The following is a 17,395-nucleotide window of genomic DNA, read 5'->3' as shown; positions in this document are numbered from 1 at the left end:
ATATGAGTTACTCGAATACGTTCTACAGAATTTAAACAATTGCACGGTTTTATGAGACAAGGGAATTAGTTCTGATAAACTTCTCGACAGTTGCGTAACAATTTCATTAACATTTAAATATTACATTTAAATTCAGTCGGATATGTACGTAATCATTGCAGCAAAACAGTAAAAGTTGTCATGTCTTCTATTATTTTTACATTGAGAGACTTTTTTTAATATTTCCCATTTTAATATACAAGAATGGTTTTGCGCTATGACTCGTACCACTTGGATTTCTTCAACTCTATACTGTTTAGTTTGTTTTTATATCTATTTACAAGTTTATCTAAATTCACGTCATCTGCCTTCACCTTTGTCCTCTGTTTCGGCTGTAAAACAATGATAAGTTGACATTATTATTATTGAAGAAAGAAGCTAACAGCTGATACAGTAGTAGACTGAAAAGGTTGCTTACTTTAGCTTCTTTTTTACTCTCATTTCTGTTTCTCCTTTTCTCTTGTAACTTTTTAGTCGATTTTTTCATCTTCTTCTCCTTTTTCACCGTTTGATTATGCAACGCTGCTTGTGTTTTTAACTTAAACTTAGTTCGCAATTTGTTTTCGCCAGGCTTTGCAGCCATGCCAGCGTATGATTTCTTATTGGAATCGTCCGTTGTCTTAGTTTTCTCAGTTCTTTCAGTTTTCTGAATTTTCTGAGCTTTAAACTTCTTTGTCGGCACTTCTTCGTTAGTGTTTTCCCCTTTCCTCTTTGCTTTATTGCCAGGCCACAGAGGATTGTTCTCGCGACTCTTTTGAGCCCTTTTCTGTTTAGCATTCACCATCACTCGATTTTCTATCGAAAAGGATACTATCGGCCTCTGCATAAAAAGAAATAAAGATACATGTAAGACTCTGCTAAATTCATATTTGCAAGCTTTATATTTTCAATTTCATCGTATTAAAACTATTTCTATCACGTACTCTTTTGGGGGTGAATACATTCGGATTGTTATTTATACTTCTTAAAACCTGAAGCGCGTCATCGTGTGTTGTGAAGGACACAAACGCATATTCCTTCGATCTTCCTACCGCTTTCATGTCGACGTTCTTCAGATCCCGCATGACACGCGCCTTCGTAAGAATAATTCTGAGTATTATTTCTGTATTCATCTGTACAACATAATTAAATTTAAAAGTACCTCTCTGATAATTGCATTGGGAGGGCTATAGCGCTCCACAACTTTTCTAAGCTTGGCATCGTCGAATGTAGCTGGCAAATTGTGAATAACGAGTCGTATTCTTGAAACGAACATATTTAAATTGCGCAAAATCTGTGATTTCCATTGCTCTATTTGCAATCGTTTTGCCATATCTGCCGCCGATACTCCAACAGCAGCTGGACTTCCAGCCATTATCACTGAAACATCCACGTTTATTAATTACGTTTGACGATTAATGTGCAATACCAAATTTTAATTCGATTTTGAAATCGTCTTTTCGTTACCTCCTTCTTTCACAAGATACAAATTCCTTGAATCTTTCTGTCTACGCTGCTTCGAATTCGCTTTGTTTTCGAGCTCATTTCTGTCTAGGGCTCTGTGCGCTTCGAGCAATTGATCCTCCATTACTAGATCCTTCCCTGCCGCTAAACACTTTTCGGCGTCTTCGATATTCTAAAATTTTGATGAATATTTGTATAATATTATAATACATTAGATAGACGTTTCAGATATTCACCTTAAACTTAACAAATGCTGTACCCTTTGAGTATTCAGTCAGAGAATCTATGCATACAAGAGCATAATAGACTGGTCCGAATCGTTCCATGTATGTCTTCAATGGTTCATTCTTCACAGAAAATGGTACATTCTTGAGAAATATAGTCTTTCCTTCAGAAACATCGTGGGATTCAAACCGTGGGCGTTTTATTTCCTTCACATCTTTTGTCTCTTCCTCGTCACCCGTGATCTTCTCCTTCGCGTCCCCAGCTGAAACTTCACTTTCATTTTCTGATTTTACTTCCGACTCATTTATTAAATCCTCGTCATCAGATTCATCCGTGGCAATATCCACTTGCTCTTCGCCGTCACTGTAATAATTTTTTACGTTTTTACGTTTCGTCAGACTGCGAAATTCTTGTTCAAAAGTTCCATATCCAACTTAGCAGAAACATTAGATGCACATGAAAAGTAACGAGCAGATCAAGGATCGTTAAAACATTTACTCACCTACCTAACTCTTCATTGAAATTCGATTTCTGTGCACTTCCTGCAGTAGGCGAATCTTCAGTATCGCTTTCTTTTTCCACTTTGATTTCCACCTCCTCTTTCACACCCTCAGGCTCGTTCTTGGAAAATTTATTTTTAGCCACCGCCCAATCCACAACAACAGGCCTATCGAGAAGTGGTTGTAAATTTGCGTAATGTATAGCCTTAGCTGCGCTTTGTACATGTTCGAATTGTATAAACGCGCATCCAACACTTTTACCGTCACTTCTTCTCAAGACATTTACATCTTCTATCGCCCCATACTGAGAGAAGTGTTCTTTTAAATTTTCTTCGGTTGTCTAGAAAAATACGAAACACAAATATACCAAGAAATAGAACAGATACTTTAAATTCAAGATCTTATCTTACATGGAATGCTAAATTTCTTATAACAATCCTAGCTCTCTTCTTCCGACTTTTCTCTTTCGACGATTTTCTCTGTTCTTGCTTCTTTATTAACAACGCCTCTTTCTGAGATGCATCCAGTTCTTGCTTAGGTTCCTTTATGCTCAATTCTACGTGTTTGCTTGCACCTTGATCTTCTGCATCATCCACAGTCTCCGTAGCTTCTCTTTTTAGTTTCTCGCAATACTTAGACTTCGAAATGGCCCAACTACTGCTTATTATTCTACCTGAGAACATATTTTCAGTGTAAATGGACGGATAAACGAAAGGTTCTTCCGCATAAAGATAATTTACGCATAGAACGAACTATTACCTTGGAATTCTTTCTTGTTTGTGTTAAATATCGCTTTCGATGCGTCTGCTAACTGTTTGTATTCAATAAAACAACATCCAACTGGTGAGCCATCAGGACGTTTCGGCAAATTTATTTCTTCTATGTGGCCGAAGGGTTCGTAAAACTTCATGACATCATTTGCGGTGGCCTAATAATGAAGAATAGTGGATGTATTAATGCAAATGTATTACTTAAAGTTCTATATTCGACTGTTCTAAGAAATACTCACCTTAAACGGTAAATTTCGCACGATGATTCTAGGTCTCTTATTGTCTTCTGTGCAGTCGTCCACATCTGGTGTCGAATTCAAAGACCTTTGGAATTTTATTTTATTTCTGTAAATCCAAGAAAGTTTCTTCCTGTCGCCCCTCATGTCTGTTTATTTCATAATAAATTAGGAATTATAAAAGATTGCTTTCGTTAAAATTTAACAGGAATAGTATACACATATATTATTACGTACTGTGATTCGTATTCCGCGTCTTGTGTACTCGCTTTAACAATAATGTACTACGATATGATAATCAATAATATTTATAGTAATTATGTTTTAACCTTGCAAAATTTGTTAGAACGTAAAACGGTCACTTGATTAACATGCTGCAGGCTACTCTTGTTTACTTTTAAGGTTAGGTTATCACCATAAACTACGGCTATGTAGATGGCGGTTCGAGTTTAGCTTTTATTGTTAAATAAATAGTATAAATCAATTAAATTTGTCTATAATCCACCTTTGTCTATAATCCACATCTACGTTTGTATCCGTAAAATTGATTATTCACCCTTTAAAATAGATTTTCAAATTTGCCGCCCAATTTCGAGCAACCACAATCGCTCTGTCTGATTGGCCGAGCTATGCCAAAACTATAAATCATCTATAGAAAGGATTAACGATTCGTGAATATTTTCGCAGTAAAGTGACGCGGTTGTATGCTCCTTTCTAATAAAAAAATGTTTTCCACAATTCATACTCATTCGCAAACGCAGAAATGAAAAAAATCTCAAAGTAACTCAAATGTCTACTATTTGCAACAACATCGACAACTGCGCACTGCATATTGCTATGTATACAAATTACAGCGACATATGTCTATGCAAAAAGTAACAAAATACTAATAGACACTTTTCGGTTGAACAAAAAATTAATCTCAGTTTAAAATCCTGCAACTAATAAATATAAGAGCGTTGCCTTTGGATCGCTCGCGCAATAAGCGAGCGGCTCGCGCGGCGACAAATTATTTGGAAGTTTGCTGAATGAATGGACAGGCTTCCAGTATCAATGATATATCTGGCGCGATAATAAAAGACGCGAGAGCTAACATATCATCTGTCTCCGTCAGATTAGTCGCACTCGAAATTCGCTCGCGGAGAGAGCTTTCAAAATCGGACGGAAGTAGAATCGATACTCCAGAATTCGATAGTGGCAAAAGTATGGCCGAAAGCGGATTTTCATTTCTGCTAAAGACAAAACAGCAAACAACACAGTGAGAAGCTATTATTATGACTGAGTTAAAAGTACTTTATTGCCTCGTCTTGTTAACGTTTTTCGGGCTGACGTCACAAATTCGACCGTCCTTACATGGGCACAATAATGGTAAGCGCGTATTTATGCTATTTTAACGGCCCCCGCTTATCACCGATACAATACACAATCTTAAACCGTGGCCCGTGCAATTTTAATCGCCGCGCAATTAATCAATGCTAACGCACAATCTCACGTTCTTTTTCCAATGCCCAGACTCGTTCTCCTCGAAGGTCGGGGGACTTTCGTTTTCGAAAGGGACCGAAACGTCTACATTCACACGGTTGAAAAACGAAACAATAATGCTCTTAAGTTAATTGGTAGCTCTTTTAGCGTCATTGGAATGAGAAGGAGCTTGTATTCACTTGTAACACGCTCTTACCAAGAAGCTCTTTAAAAGCTTCTTCTTAAAAACCCTTGCATTTTGGATTCTTGTTAGCATCAAATACGATGACAGAAATTTGCAACTTCTGCGGTGTCGTGCGTTATATGAACATTTGAGAAGGTGCTGTTGCTTGCGAACTGTTGGAGAGATGATTGCTCGCAGTTTTATGTTATAAATTTGTAGGATAAGTTTCTTGGTGCAGAAGGATAACGTTGCGTAATTCTGACGGTTTTCATTGACGCTAATCACAAGTAATCTAACATGATGCATAATTGATACTGTTAGAGTATGAAAGTAATTTTTTTCTAATCGTGTTCGTTTCTTTATATATCGTAAAGTAGCTATTTTTATAATTTTTGTACTGTTACAATGTTATGAAAGAATACTGATTTTCTTCGCAGCCTTCGTACAGGATGACAATGATGTTCAATATCTTTTGGACAACATACCAATGTCTATGCATAAGGTGAGTTGCGATACTTTTTTAATTTAAATTGTATCACACGTTCTTACTTGCGACTGCAGATTGTCATCGCAATTGCAACTTTGTTAGGTAGATCATTGAAATTGACTATTTTTGCGAACAAAGCTTTTCCTGTTATACTTCGAACTGTAGAAGCGTGATTGCAGATAATGTCATGACTTTGTATGTTCTAGGATTTTACCAATACAGTACATGGGGCTGGGTAAGCATAATACTCATTAAAATAATGGTGAGTGGAAGTAGGAAAGGTTTTACATAAGTCTCCTTCTTTACTTTTAAATTATTTAAACACAGCATTGTAATCTTTCATTGATGACTTGATTACGTGTAGCGAAAATGTGCCCGGGCACATAACAACGACTTTTTCTTAAGCGAAAGATAAATGTTCTGATAATTGTTTTCTTAATATGACGAGACAAAGATAGCAGAAGTTAATATCGAATGCGTGTATAGAATATTCTCAGTGGAGATTCATTATCACGTGTAATGTACATAGTTGTTTAACCATTTAATCATTTCATCATAGTACCATGTTTAAACAACAGGGCTTTCAAATTCTAAACACTGCTTTACTAACTGTGATTACTTCAAACTAATTTGTCTTGTACCTTTCCTATTTTCAATTTCCACTATTAGAATTATACCCAACGATCGCTATGGATTTACTAAAATTCTTAAACTGTTTTTTAAGGGATACAACATCAGACGAAGATAAAACGCAAGATTCATTATCTCACGTTCATTTCGAACCACATATTCTGGATTTCAAAGAAAGGTAAATAAATCATGACCATCGATTGTGCTATTCTAAACGAATCTACATACAATATGGATATTCTTCTCCTTAGACAACTCGGTATACCCCACCAAGAAACTGTGATATTGTTTAATAGAGATCATAACAAAACAATCCATCTTTTATCAATTTCTGGAAATACACGTCATTTCCATTCATCGTTCTTTCGAAGCAAAGTAAGTTTTCCAATACAAAATTATATCGCTTGTAGTATTTTATACGAGTAGCTCTTGTTTTAAGGAAAATAATAAAGTAGCATGGAAAGTTATAGAGAATGTGATTTGTTTGACACATAAGAAATAAAAAGAAACATGTAAATACTTGAATAGTTAACACAATTCGATTTGTACAGGTAATTCCACCATTGGGGAACACAACATTTGATGTTGTTTTTCTCGGTCGAGAAGAAGGTGACATTGACACACATCTTTTTATACATACGGCAGAAGGACCTGTGAAATACCAAGTAAGAAATTTATTACACTTATTACCACGAACTCTGAATATATTTATATTTATTTAAAGAACCGACTCGTTCTTTCAGGTAAAAGGAATAAGTGTCAGTAGCCCTTATCGACTCAGACCTGTAGTAGGTGTTAAATTACCATTAAATGCAACATTTACTCCACTTATATACATGCACAATCCACACGCAGAAGCTTTACAAGTAGGTATTTACCGTGAGAATATTTTCTGCGTTAATGCATTACGTTTCCATTACACTTATCTGTTCTCTTTGCGTTTCATTGTGACCAAAGGTGCTAGAAGTATATTGTAGCGGTGGAGAATTTCAACTGGAGCTGCCATCGGGGGAGGCAGAAGGTTCGCGTGAATTGTGGGAAATCCCACCATATCAAACAAAACCTATCATAAGACTACATTTTAATGCTTATACAGAAAAGAATCATACAGCATATATTAGGTTCGTACCCTCGCGTATCCTTCTCGTAGCGTAATTTCGCCCTGACATGTGTGCTTCTCTTGAACCGCAGGCTTAAAGTGAATAACACTTCAGAACTGCTTGTTGTAACAATCGAGATCGAAGTGAAAAGTGGGGCTGGTCTTCATTGGGGCGGAAGTTCTGGTGTAATCAATTTAGGCATGGGCGGTTCGCTGCAACCTCCTATTCAATATCCCATTGCCCTGAAGAACTCGGCGAAAAAGCCAGTTAAAATTATGGTAAGCGTTATTTATTATTATAATTGTTAATATTCTGTTAATAGTCTGTTTCTAAATTTTTTTCTACAAAGTTATAACAGTTAAAGCCGTTACGCTTAAACAAATACACAAACATAAACTTTCTGCTTTATATATTAACATTTCTTCGCCAAATTGCGCTTTACAATTCTCCAAATTTGGTAATATAATTCTACGTATTTTACAGAATATAATTAGTACACCTGTTTCTAAAGCACTGAAACTTCATTTTGAGCAAGCGGTAATTCCGGGGGACACGGATATACCGATTGCCATCGGAGCACTAATTTATGACTGTAAGTAGCTGAACGTTACATCACGCAAGCTGTACTTGCCCATTGTGTAACGTGTGTTTGTTATTTAGGGAAGACTGGTTTAGAGTTACAACATTTTAAAGGAAAACTAGTGATAAAGGCCGTAGGTCCCGGTGGTATTAGTCAGAAATTAACAATTCCATGGGTTGCACAAGTTCTACAGGGTGGTCTAGAAGTAAACGCATCAATTACGCATTATTGTTCTCTCCAATCGAATCAAGCGCGGAATTTTAGCGTTGTTAATAAGTTTAAATTACCGTTAGCTATCACGAATGTCACAATGTCGTCTCATGTGAAGTCAATTTTCACGGTAAGTGAACTTAACAGGATTTCGATCATACAAGTCCTACAAATCTGTGCCAAATCACAATTAAATGGATAATAATCTTACGTGTTACAGATAAAGAATTTTATTCCGCGAGTAATAAAGCCGGAACAAAAGGTCAATATATTTTCTTTACAACTTGCCAAAGATAGGAAAACCGATAACGTGAAAATGGAATCGTCGATTTTAATTCACTCGAACGTTTCCGTGACTGAGGTTCCGTTACTGAGTTACGATGGAAAGGTGAGGAAAATAGTTCCCGAGGAGAGGGAGAGCGACGAGGGCACGATGAACTTCGGCACCGTGGGGAGCGGCACCGAGAACGAAGCCATTTTTGCTTTGGAGAATCAGAATCCGATAAATATCGATTTACACGGATGGGGAGTGAACATGCCTGGCGCAGTGCTAGAGCTCATGGGTTGTCAAAGAGGTCCAGCAGATTTTTTGGACAAAGAGCTTCGTAATATAACAGTGTGCAGTCACACTGGCAATGTACGAATAATATTATTAATTCAGCACTGTTATTTCCGCAAACTGACAGTATCTCTTAATTCCAGCAATACATAAAGCCTGGTTATTTAGCGATTTTTAAAATTAAAGTAAAGACTCCGATGGTCGAAGAGGATACCATCGTGGGCGACGTGTTCGTTAGAACCACGTACGAGAGGTTCATTTTACCAGTTTACATGAGAGTCGCGTACGGAAGAATCTCCTTAAAGAAGCTCATCTTCACGGATTGCTTTCCTGTGAGTAATCCATAACGATCCATCCGTGTAATTTGTAGTAAAGGTTTTCTTACAAATGATTCCTCCAGGGATCAATTTGTGTGCAACAAGTAAAAGTATATTCAACGTTTGTAAGACCCATGCAGGTGACTAGGATCGCGCCTGTTAACAAAGATAATAGGATAAAATATATTCCGTTGGAAGAAGCATCAATGCCTATTATAACCAGGGGCGAAAATTACATTGGGTCAGTAAGAATCGAACCATCTGTGACTTGTAAGCATCATTGTTATTTAGGCCTGTCGTTGGACAGTAATGGTAAGCATGAGACTTTTACGCGAACAGAGATATACAAAACGAGAGGACGTGTCTCGCCCTACGTGCTCTCAAAGCAGCATTTGATGCAACAGATATCATCGCCCGAAGATCCGTACGGATTGATACAGTATAAAATTCTTCTATTACAGCTGGCAGACAGTGGTTGAATACGTTGGCCCTTCCTTCGCATACGAGAGACTCTGACTTAAATTTGTTGAACACAAGGTACACGCGATTCCTTAATTTAACAGGCGGTCGTTCTTGGGACAATATTACAATGCGTCTAGACACTACAGAAGTTCGCGGGCACAAATTTTATTTAAACATAAAACCGTACTGGCCCAGCATATTGACTGGCTTTAGTAACAACAAGAATAAAGTCGCTCTAGTATTTCCTTTAACGCAAGTCGGGAATACGTCTTACAGCTCGATTAAAGTATACAATCCGAGCACTAGTCCTTTAATTATACAGTTAGTGATGGACTGGAACTATCCCCAGGGAACGAGGCTTTACCACTCATTACCAGCCAAGTACGTAATTTTATACAAAACAGTCATACAGCCGCGAACTCTGTTTATATTCGTGCGTATCTGTATATACAGGTTTAAGTTTGCATGCGTGGAATGTGGAACTACCGTCGCGGAGGAGTTCAAGCTGGAAGAGAACGTAGAGGAGCGGGAATGGTTTGAAAGAGAATGGGACGTCACATTAGCACCGCAATCGATTCCTTTATATTTAAAGCCTTCGGAATCGAAAACTATACGAGTGTCATACACTCCCTTCACCCCCTCTTTATCATCTGCACTTTTGTATATTAGGTAAATATTGTATGTACGTAGACAGCTGTTTAACTCAAAGCACAGAGATGCATATTTATATTTCTAATCGTTATAGGAACAATATGACAATTTTGGAAGTGTTGCGCGTGATGGGCCACGGCGCAAATGCACAATTCAGATTTGGGAACCGGAAGCCAGGCTCCACTACGCCTTTGCTGTTCGAGCTCGCGGACAAACATCTTAAAGATTGCGAACGTATGTACGTTTCTTTATCTTCTTCTGTCGGAAGCGGTCTAGAGAAGCGCGTATTCTGAAACGAAAAGATATTTAAGGCTTCGATTAGTCTTGAGCCAACCAGTGATGTCTCTCCGTTCTTCTTCGACAGCAGGGGAACGATTTAAGCGAAGTCCAGTACCAAACCTGACGGTCAAACGATCCTTCATGGCTAGAAACACGGGAGAGCTGCCCATAGAAGTGTACGATTTTTATATAAACGGTTTACGCTGCGAAGGTTACGGTTTCAAGGTGTTGAACTGTATGCCCTTTAAATTGAACCCGAACGCGACCAAGAAGATCGACATAGCGTTCACTCCGGACTTTACTATGTCGCGGATCGAGAGGAAGCTTCTGATATCGACGAGTTTAGGCTTCGACGGAGATATAGAGAACGGCATGGTGATTCTTAATCTACTCGCCACTCTTCCCCCACACTCTTTGGAAGCTTGCACGGCTGCACTCACAAGACCGTCGTGGGAATACGCGGTTCAATGGGTGGCCGTTAGTCTTTCGTCGATATTATTAATATGCGTTCTCGCTATTTCGTTCCTCGAGGCGGATCGAATATTACGAGGAGCTCTGGCCAGTTTCTCCAGGGAGAGCCCGGTCCAAGCGCCTTTCGATCTAAGACTGCTGTCCCACGTGCCGGTGTACACGGGGCAAGAGTCGACTTGCTTGAAAGAGAAGCTGACGAGCGAAGAGAAGCAGAAGGTGGCGAAAAAGGAGGAGGCGTGTCCAGACTGGGCGCTGATGAACGTGAAGAAGTACAAAGAGAAGGACAACGCGCAGAAAGGGTTGAAGATCCCAGACTGGTCTGCGGAGGAGGAACGTAGGTTCAAGTTAGACACGGATGCCAAAGATTTGTTGTCGTTCAAACGCTGCGAGGACTCGGCGCTGGATAACAGCAACGTTATAAGCAATATCGCGCTCGGTACCAAGAAGAAGAATAATAAGAAACAGAACAACGCTCAAGAGGTTCAGACTGACAGTTGCGTGACGGAGAACGCGTTCCCCGATGTACAAGGAAGCCAGGAAAAGAAATACACCGTCAACACGTTTATGAAGTCGAGCCCTCTGACGAATAGGAAAGGGAAGTCCAATCAAACGGGAAGCGTTAAGGACGACACGAAATTGGTCGATCATGAGGTGCAAGTCGACACGGCGGGGCTCTTGAATAATGCTCGAAGTAGTAAATTGGAGAACAAAAGGAAGCAGACGGCAGTTGGGAACAGCAGCAACAATCACGTGTCTTTTAAAAAGTTCGAGTCGAATAGTAGTCAAAGGAGCATTCATCTTTCGGAAGAGGAGACGTCGTCTACGACGACGGAGAGTTCTGTTCAAGATGATCCACCGCCATGCAAGGTAAGGATATTAACAAGTGGCAGGAATTATAAAATGTGGTTGCATTGAAATTAATCTCGTCTCTTGTCACAGAACTTCGATCAGTCCTGCGGGAAATCAGAGAAATTGCAAAGGAAGCCAGCAACTAAGAAGACGAAGCCTCAATCGATCGCGCCTGTGCCATGTGTAGATTATAGAGACAACTATGAAGGTGACTGCGACGATGACGAGTACGACAAAGAGAGACACAACAATCCGAACAGATGGAAAACGAGTACAACAAGATCCACCATGAAGCATCACATTCATACATCCCGCACCGTTGAGTCATCCTTCAAGCTGCCTCGACAGAATAAAAATCCTCCTAGGAAGGATAAAGGATCTCAGAAACGCCGAGGCTTCGATAAAGCGCATATAAAAAGTACATAACTCTTCTGAGTAAAGACTAGAACGTTAGGCTGTCACTGACTTATCCAGAAGGGAATACTGAAAGTTAGATATGTTTTTCTTTGCAGCAACATCGTTGAATGGAAACACTAGCCAAAGGGAGGATCAAGCGCGTGCACTGGGCACAATTTCCGCGCCGTTGCCGCCGCCGCCATCGTGCTGGGGCGAGAACAGGGCTAAGTTCAGCGACGTCGTGGCACGGAACCAAGAAAGCATCTCGCCCTTCTCGAGCTTAAATAAGTTACACAAGCCCCAAACGACCGCGCATAATTTGTCGATGGTCTTCAGTAACGACGCCAAAGATGTAGATTACAGTAAACAGCAATCGAGTCAGGAATTGATGCAGAGCACGAAGGAATACAGAATGGTATCGCAATCTCCACCCCTCTGTGTTCAGTCCGTCGAGAAGGAGAAGCCGCTTAATCAGGATTCTCTGAAAATACAGAATAGCTCGCCGCATTCGAATAGTTACTTCATCAACGCTTTCACGGAACCACCGGTAATTGAAAGCTAGCTATCTACGGGCTCTTTAAGTCTTTATAAGCTCCTTAATTTTCATATCCCGTGCGGTTTCAGTTCGAACGGGAACTGGTGCCGTACGACGATCTTCCAGAGACGGATGAACCCTTAATGGAGCTGGAGAGTCCAGAGGAAGATACGCGATGCCAGTTATGGGAAGATAATAATCCCATGTTCCATCTGTTGTCCGATACTACAAGTGGATTTCAGTTGGAGTCGCCGAAGGCCTCGGAGAAGCCTCCAATGCTAACGGACACCTTAAGAGGTAGAGTCCATGATATACATACATTAAGGAGTGCGTATTAACAATTGTAACGCGGGATTACAGACAACTGGGCGACGATCGAAACAAATTGGGAACCATTATACACTAGAGCAGCGGTAGGGGAGGAAAGAAGTGGTGTTTGGGGAGTGAACACAGGTGGTGTGTGGGCTGCAGGTCCATGGGGTGCAGCTACACCACCTGTAGCCGCCTCGCAGCTGTCCTCATTGCAAACAGAACCAGATACACAAGTGAGAGAATAATTATATCATTGGAAAATTATTCCGAGGTTGCATTCTTTTATATTACTTAACTGGTGTTTTTTTTTCAGGAAAGATCAGGTTTCGATCCGTTTCGTTCACTCAGTACAATATGGACACCGTCATCCATAGAATCTTGGAAGAAGAAGCACGAAGACTAATCTCGTTCCCAAAATATCCGATATTGTATCTTGCGATATCGTAGATTTGGTTGAGCAATTTTCTTTTCTAATACGGAAAGTAACGATGTATTTATTAGCGGCACTTTTGTGATCGATAACGCTTGAACGCTACCGGCTGGCTTTTGTTATTATTCATGTTTCGCATCTTTGTGATATCTTGTTGAATAGTACCTCGCATATTACGATCAAAATTGATTTCGTACTAGTTAAATTTTCACGTTGTCGTTTGTTGAAATCTGTGTTATATTATTAGGACTTCAATGTGGTACGTTGAAATTTCTCTTATTGATACAAGATCGCACGATCTTCGTTTTCTTTTTTCCTTTATACTTTCGAGTCGAAATGGCCAATCGAAGTCTTACACTTGAATTCGAAATGTGATTTTTTACAAAAATCGAAGCACAGATTAATCAAGGAGGCAAGCATGCGAATGTAAAAATGGAAGCTTTGAGTTTATGGATATTTGCCTCTTGGTCTTATTATCTTTGTTCTTATTTGTACTTTCTACACGTACGTAAAAAAAAATGGGTGGTCACAATACTCAAAGAACGTTGGTCTTGGTGTTACATAAAAAAGGTGATGATTAAGTTACTTGGAACGAGTGAGAACTGTGATTTTTATAGTCTTGACTTGTAGAAATTTCTTCGGTAAGTTTTCAAAACATTTTACAAAGTTGTGATGTATACAAAACGAAATAAAAATGTGTACCTACACTTCAAGACTGGTACCTGCTGTGTTTCAATCATTCACATCTTCCTCGCGTAAAACTGTATTCTAACGAAGACACTTTGAAAAGATATTCTCATCAGTGTCCACGTACATATGTTTTTTTATTTTTCAATAAAGTATCATTTCCACTTATAAGTTGGTATTCTATGGCACACCGAGTACAGTAAATCACAACCGTAAGATTTGTACTACAGATCCTTGCTTTTAAGGGTAAAAATCTATCAAACACTGGAAAATATTCCCCGATTAGTATGAAATATATAAAAATAGTTCTTTTTTATTAGAGATTAAAGAAACGTCTGCCTGCAACCAGATTTTGTCATGGTGTTCGCAACGCGCGATTTAGTCTGTTGTATCCTCTGAAGCAGTAACTGCAAATGTAAATATCATTTTAACAGTAATAGTATCGCAGACCCTATGCGGACTCGAACACGAATACATACTATATTTTCACTTTCGATCTTCCTCTGTAACTTCTTTCTGTTTATCGCAGAGCTGCTAACTCGACCTTGGAGCGTACCATCGCGCAGTATCTTCTCTTTCGGTTTCTGCTGGGCCATTATCTTTCTCAGAAGAAGCTGATTCTCCCATTCGATTTTCCTCAACTCTTCATCCGTAAAGGTCATGTTCTTTCTTCTGTTCTTTATCTGCTGCAAGGATGTTAACTTGTCTTCAGATATTGAACTTTCGCAGCGAACCGAATTTGCAGCTGCACTGCTCTGTGCCGTGCTCTTAGATCTCTCTTCTTCCTCTATCTTATCTTCTTTGTTGCACTTGTGATCAATGACTTGAGATGAGAAATGAGAACCATTGAACGATCTGGATGTTGCATTGGTCCCTTCAGACTCGTCGCAAGATACATCAGAACAGAACGATTCGTTGCTATAAAGAGAATCATCGTCTGCGGTCTGTTTTATTATGTTCGCAATTTCTTGAACATCTTGGGGAGTAGTGGCTTCCTGATCGTAGGTATACTCTTCGTCGGTCTCCTCTTCGTCCACCTCATGGATACTGGGTACATGAGTAAAGTTGTCCTTCGTCTCAGAAAACTGTTTATGCAGAACTTGGTCTGTTAATGTCACTGTATACTGACACTCGCAATTAGTTTCCATGTCTTTTAAGCATAACATTACAAAGACAAGAAATTGGTAAAATGTTTGTTCAAAGGCGAAATATAAATGATTAGTGATCGTATAAAATTGATGCTAGAATACATCAAGGCCACAGAAATGAAGCGATAGGAGTGCTGGTAACCATGTCAACGAAATATCACAACAATGAAGTGTATGCAAGTTCTGTAACATAACTATGCTAACAAAACATAGTAATATAACTATGCTAACAGAACCTAGTAATATATCTATGTTAACAGGATGGGTGCAGAATAGTAGCTCGACAGGTTTCTTATACAATGATATATTTGAATAGAAAAGTCTAAAAATAGTATTTTAATCATTGGCGAATCCATATACTTTCAGACTGCCAGCATCTCGCTTCCTGTCGTAAGTATCCTTGTCATCGCACGCGTACGCTAATAAATATTGCTTCGGATGCCACGCAACCGTGAAAGTCGCCGCTTCCACGGGTATATCCGCGATCTTTTCTCCAGTTTCTACTTCGCCTATATCTATAACAAGATCTTCAGACGCCGCAGCTAATAGCTGCCCATCGTAAGAGAACGATATGGTTCTCACTGGCCATTCTAATCTCGAGAATGTCCTCAAACAACATAACTCGTCCGCGTCCCATAACGAGACTAACGCGTCTGCGGATCCAGTAGCAAAGTACCTTCCAGTGGGATCGAATTCTATGCAAATGCACGTCCCTGGATGCGCCTTAATTACATGCAGCAACTCCAGATCCGGATAACTAAGAATATGTACACAACCTTGGCCATTCGTAAGGTAGAACGTATCAGAGTCCTTGTTCCATGAAATCTCGTTCACTTCAAAGTTGAACTGCTCCTCTGCACGGATCTTCATCACTCGGGCATCGATGAAGGTGACTAAGTCTTCTTTATTTCCCACTGCTATCGTGTTGCCATCGGGCGACCATGATATATTGATATTCTCCCCTCTTGTGCTGATATTTGCAGTGCATTTCTGAGTTCTCGTGTCCCATATCCGTACTGTTTTGTCCCCACTCGCCGTGGATAATAATTCTGGGTAGAAAGCGTGCCAACACAGTTGGTCCACGCTACCGCCGTGTCCTCTGAAAGTTGTTTCTTGTTTCTACGATACACAGGTGGATAACGAAGTTACTTATTTACATAAACGGAAAATGAAAATTAAACAATGAATATTAAGTCCAGCGTTATAACCTCGAAATGTTACAAAATCGAAAGTAATTAATAAGGAATATGTTACGAAAGAAATAAAGAAACTGTTTAAAGGAGTGAATACTTATAGCATATACGAATAAAGAATGCACTGAAAGAATTGAAGTTAAGAAGCCGGTGTTAAAGGTTATGTATGTTTACCAAACGATCAGGCCCGAGGGAAAAAATGCAAACAGATTTGTCAAATGAACCCGAAGCCAACAGTTTTCCGTCGCAACTCCATCCTACGCTGTGCACTTTGGCGGAATGGCTTTGCTGTTCCCTAATTTTATTATGAGACTTAAAGTAGCTGATCAGCTCTTCAACACGAGAAACAGACATTGTCGTTTTCGTTCGGTATTAAGTTCGTCTTTCGCAATGCTCCCACATCGTCAAATTCTCGTAAATTGGCCATTAGGTAGCTAACGAGTAGGCGACATGTAGGCATTTGAATGATTCTAAATTTTTTTACAATTTCTTCATGTTTTTTACATTTTCGGTAGCTTGAAGAAAAATGAAGGAAAAATAAAGATAACTTTCGGTTTATTAAATAATTAATTCTTCTTATTTCCAAAAGTATTTATTCTTTCTTTAATATTATACAGGATTGGTAATTACAATTCTTACAAAATAATATAATAACATAAGTAGTACATATAAATCCGAAGAGGAATTTTCAATATTTGAATTTACATATCCATATACAATACGTCCCGTAACCAGTTGTAATTGTATTCTCTTTCAGGTAGGTATTTCTTCGATGGATTTGCATGATTTATTTCATTTCATCGATTTCTTCGATGGTTTTGAACTCTGTACGTCCTCGGCGAGGTATTCCACGTTACATCATGAAAGCATGTCTTCCACAAATAATTTTGTTGTTTATATAAATTTTTATGTTAAATAAATTTGTTTTGCGTTAAATAAACCTGAATAGGACAGCAAGGTTAAAAGGCGTATGTGTTCACGTTTTGTTGTGATCCTTCTTTCTCGGTCGTTGCACGGAATACGTTTATAAAACGATCTTTAAATTGTTACTCTAAGAAAATCATTTGTAAATCGCGGGTTTCGAATGACCTAATTTTACACTTCTTGAATTCTAATTCCTACCACGCGTGGCGTTACAATCTGTTTCGAGACTGCACCGGTAACGTTGCGTGCGACACGGAAATGGTAAGGGGGTTCGTGAGCCCAGCCGAGCGTCGGACACAAAATTACATTGGATGATA

General features: G+C 39.2%; 4 protein-coding genes across 8 annotated transcripts; 1 reads left to right on the top strand and 3 right to left on the bottom strand.

Annotated features, from left to right (window-relative positions):
* Window positions 1–171: 171 nt before the first annotated feature.
* Window positions 172–3,607, bottom strand: LOC143367313 (RNA-binding protein 28). Its single transcript, XM_076808975.1, has 11 exons — window positions 3,451–3,607; window positions 3,217–3,362; window positions 2,967–3,135; window positions 2,618–2,880; window positions 2,210–2,547; window positions 1,719–2,070; window positions 1,486–1,654; window positions 1,181–1,398; window positions 963–1,112; window positions 458–859; window positions 172–371 (listed from the first exon to the last, which is right to left on the bottom strand). The coding sequence occupies exons 2-11, from the start codon at window positions 3,358–3,360 to the stop codon at window positions 255–257; spliced, it is 2,322 nt and encodes a 773-aa protein (XP_076665090.1). The 5' UTR covers window positions 3,361–3,362; window positions 3,451–3,607; the 3' UTR covers window positions 172–254.
* A 590-nt stretch (window positions 3,608–4,197) lies between these two features.
* Tmem131 (Transmembrane protein 131) lies at window positions 4,198–13,847 on the top strand. Of its 5 annotated transcripts, XM_076808970.1 has the most exons (24): window positions 4,199–4,581; window positions 5,296–5,360; window positions 5,552–5,580; window positions 6,070–6,153; window positions 6,227–6,350; window positions 6,527–6,640; window positions 6,719–6,841; window positions 6,933–7,096; window positions 7,167–7,353; window positions 7,559–7,667; window positions 7,736–7,995; window positions 8,086–8,502; window positions 8,568–8,756; window positions 8,825–9,053; window positions 9,203–9,584; window positions 9,657–9,872; window positions 9,949–10,088; window positions 10,219–11,471; window positions 11,544–11,871; window positions 11,966–12,396; window positions 12,474–12,681; window positions 12,745–12,929; window positions 13,010–13,124; window positions 13,165–13,847. In XM_076808970.1, the coding sequence occupies exons 1-23, from the start codon at window positions 4,488–4,490 to the stop codon at window positions 13,097–13,099; spliced, it is 5,421 nt and encodes a 1,806-aa protein (XP_076665085.1). In that variant the 5' UTR covers window positions 4,199–4,487; the 3' UTR covers window positions 13,100–13,124; window positions 13,165–13,847. The 5 variants fall into 5 exon arrangements, with proteins under 5 accessions (XP_076665087.1, XP_076665085.1, XP_076665086.1 ...); XM_076808972.1 differs by having other exon boundaries at window positions 4,198–4,581; window positions 8,825–9,011; window positions 13,010–13,847; XM_076808971.1 differs by having other exon boundaries at window positions 10,222–11,471; window positions 13,010–13,847.
* LOC143367320 (uncharacterized) lies at window positions 13,719–15,102 on the bottom strand. The gene is made up of 2 exons (XM_076808988.1): window positions 14,293–15,102; window positions 13,719–14,220 (listed from the first exon to the last, which is right to left on the bottom strand). Exons 1-2 carry the CDS (start codon window positions 14,977–14,979, stop codon window positions 14,137–14,139), a joined length of 771 nt encoding a protein of 256 aa, XP_076665103.1. The 5' UTR covers window positions 14,980–15,102; the 3' UTR covers window positions 13,719–14,136.
* Window positions 15,103–15,249: 147 nt separating this feature from the next.
* Window positions 15,250–16,672, bottom strand: Tex (THO complex 3 homolog tex). Its single transcript, XM_076808987.1, has 2 exons — window positions 16,329–16,672; window positions 15,250–16,080 (listed from the first exon to the last, which is right to left on the bottom strand). Exons 1-2 carry the CDS (start codon window positions 16,506–16,508, stop codon window positions 15,298–15,300), a joined length of 963 nt encoding a protein of 320 aa, XP_076665102.1. The 5' UTR covers window positions 16,509–16,672; the 3' UTR covers window positions 15,250–15,297.
* Between the last annotated feature and the right edge of the window lie 723 nt (window positions 16,673–17,395).

This window comes from Andrena cerasifolii, chromosome 3 (assembly GCF_050908995.1).
Source record: "Andrena cerasifolii isolate SP2316 chromosome 3, iyAndCera1_principal, whole genome shotgun sequence".
Classification (NCBI taxonomy): domain Eukaryota; kingdom Metazoa; phylum Arthropoda; class Insecta; order Hymenoptera; family Andrenidae; genus Andrena; species Andrena cerasifolii.
Note: the sequence above shows the minus strand (reverse complement) of the source record. Positions and strands in the feature narration are given on the sequence as shown.

Excerpts from the sequence above, each read along its gene's own strand:
- Tmem131 (XM_076808970.1), top strand. The coding sequence starts at position 4,488 with ATGACTGAGTTAAAAGTACTTTATTGCCTCGTCTTGTTAACGTTTTTC. Across the intron at positions 8,757-8,824 it reads TCTTCACGGATTGCTTTCCT|GGATCAATTTGTGTGCAACA; the intron begins GTGAGTAATCCA and ends TGATTCCTCCAG. Across the intron at positions 12,397-12,473 it reads ACGCTTTCACGGAACCACCG|TTCGAACGGGAACTGGTGCC; the intron begins GTAATTGAAAGC and ends GTGCGGTTTCAG.
- LOC143367313 (XM_076808975.1), bottom strand. The coding sequence starts at position 3,360 with ATGAGGGGCGACAGGAAGAAACTTTCTTGGATTTACAGAAATAAAATA. Across the intron at positions 1,399-1,485 it reads GTATCTTGTGAAAGAAGGAG|TGATAATGGCTGGAAGTCCA; the intron begins GTAACGAAAAGA and ends TGGATGTTTCAG. Across the intron at positions 860-962 it reads ATGTATTCACCCCCAAAAGA|AGGCCGATAGTATCCTTTTC; the intron begins GTACGTGATAGA and ends CTTTTTATGCAG.
- Tex (XM_076808987.1), bottom strand. The coding sequence starts at position 16,508 with ATGTCTGTTTCTCGTGTTGAAGAGCTGATCAGCTACTTTAAGTCTCAT. Across the intron at positions 16,081-16,328 it reads CCCTCGGGCCTGATCGTTTG|AAACAAGAAACAACTTTCAG; the intron begins GTAAACATACAT and ends TGTGTATCGTAG.
- LOC143367320 (XM_076808988.1), bottom strand. The coding sequence starts at position 14,979 with ATGTTATGCTTAAAAGACATGGAAACTAATTGCGAGTGTCAGTATACA. Across the intron at positions 14,221-14,292 it reads AGATCGAAAGTGAAAATATA|TTACTGCTTCAGAGGATACA; the intron begins GTATGTATTCGT and ends TTACATTTGCAG.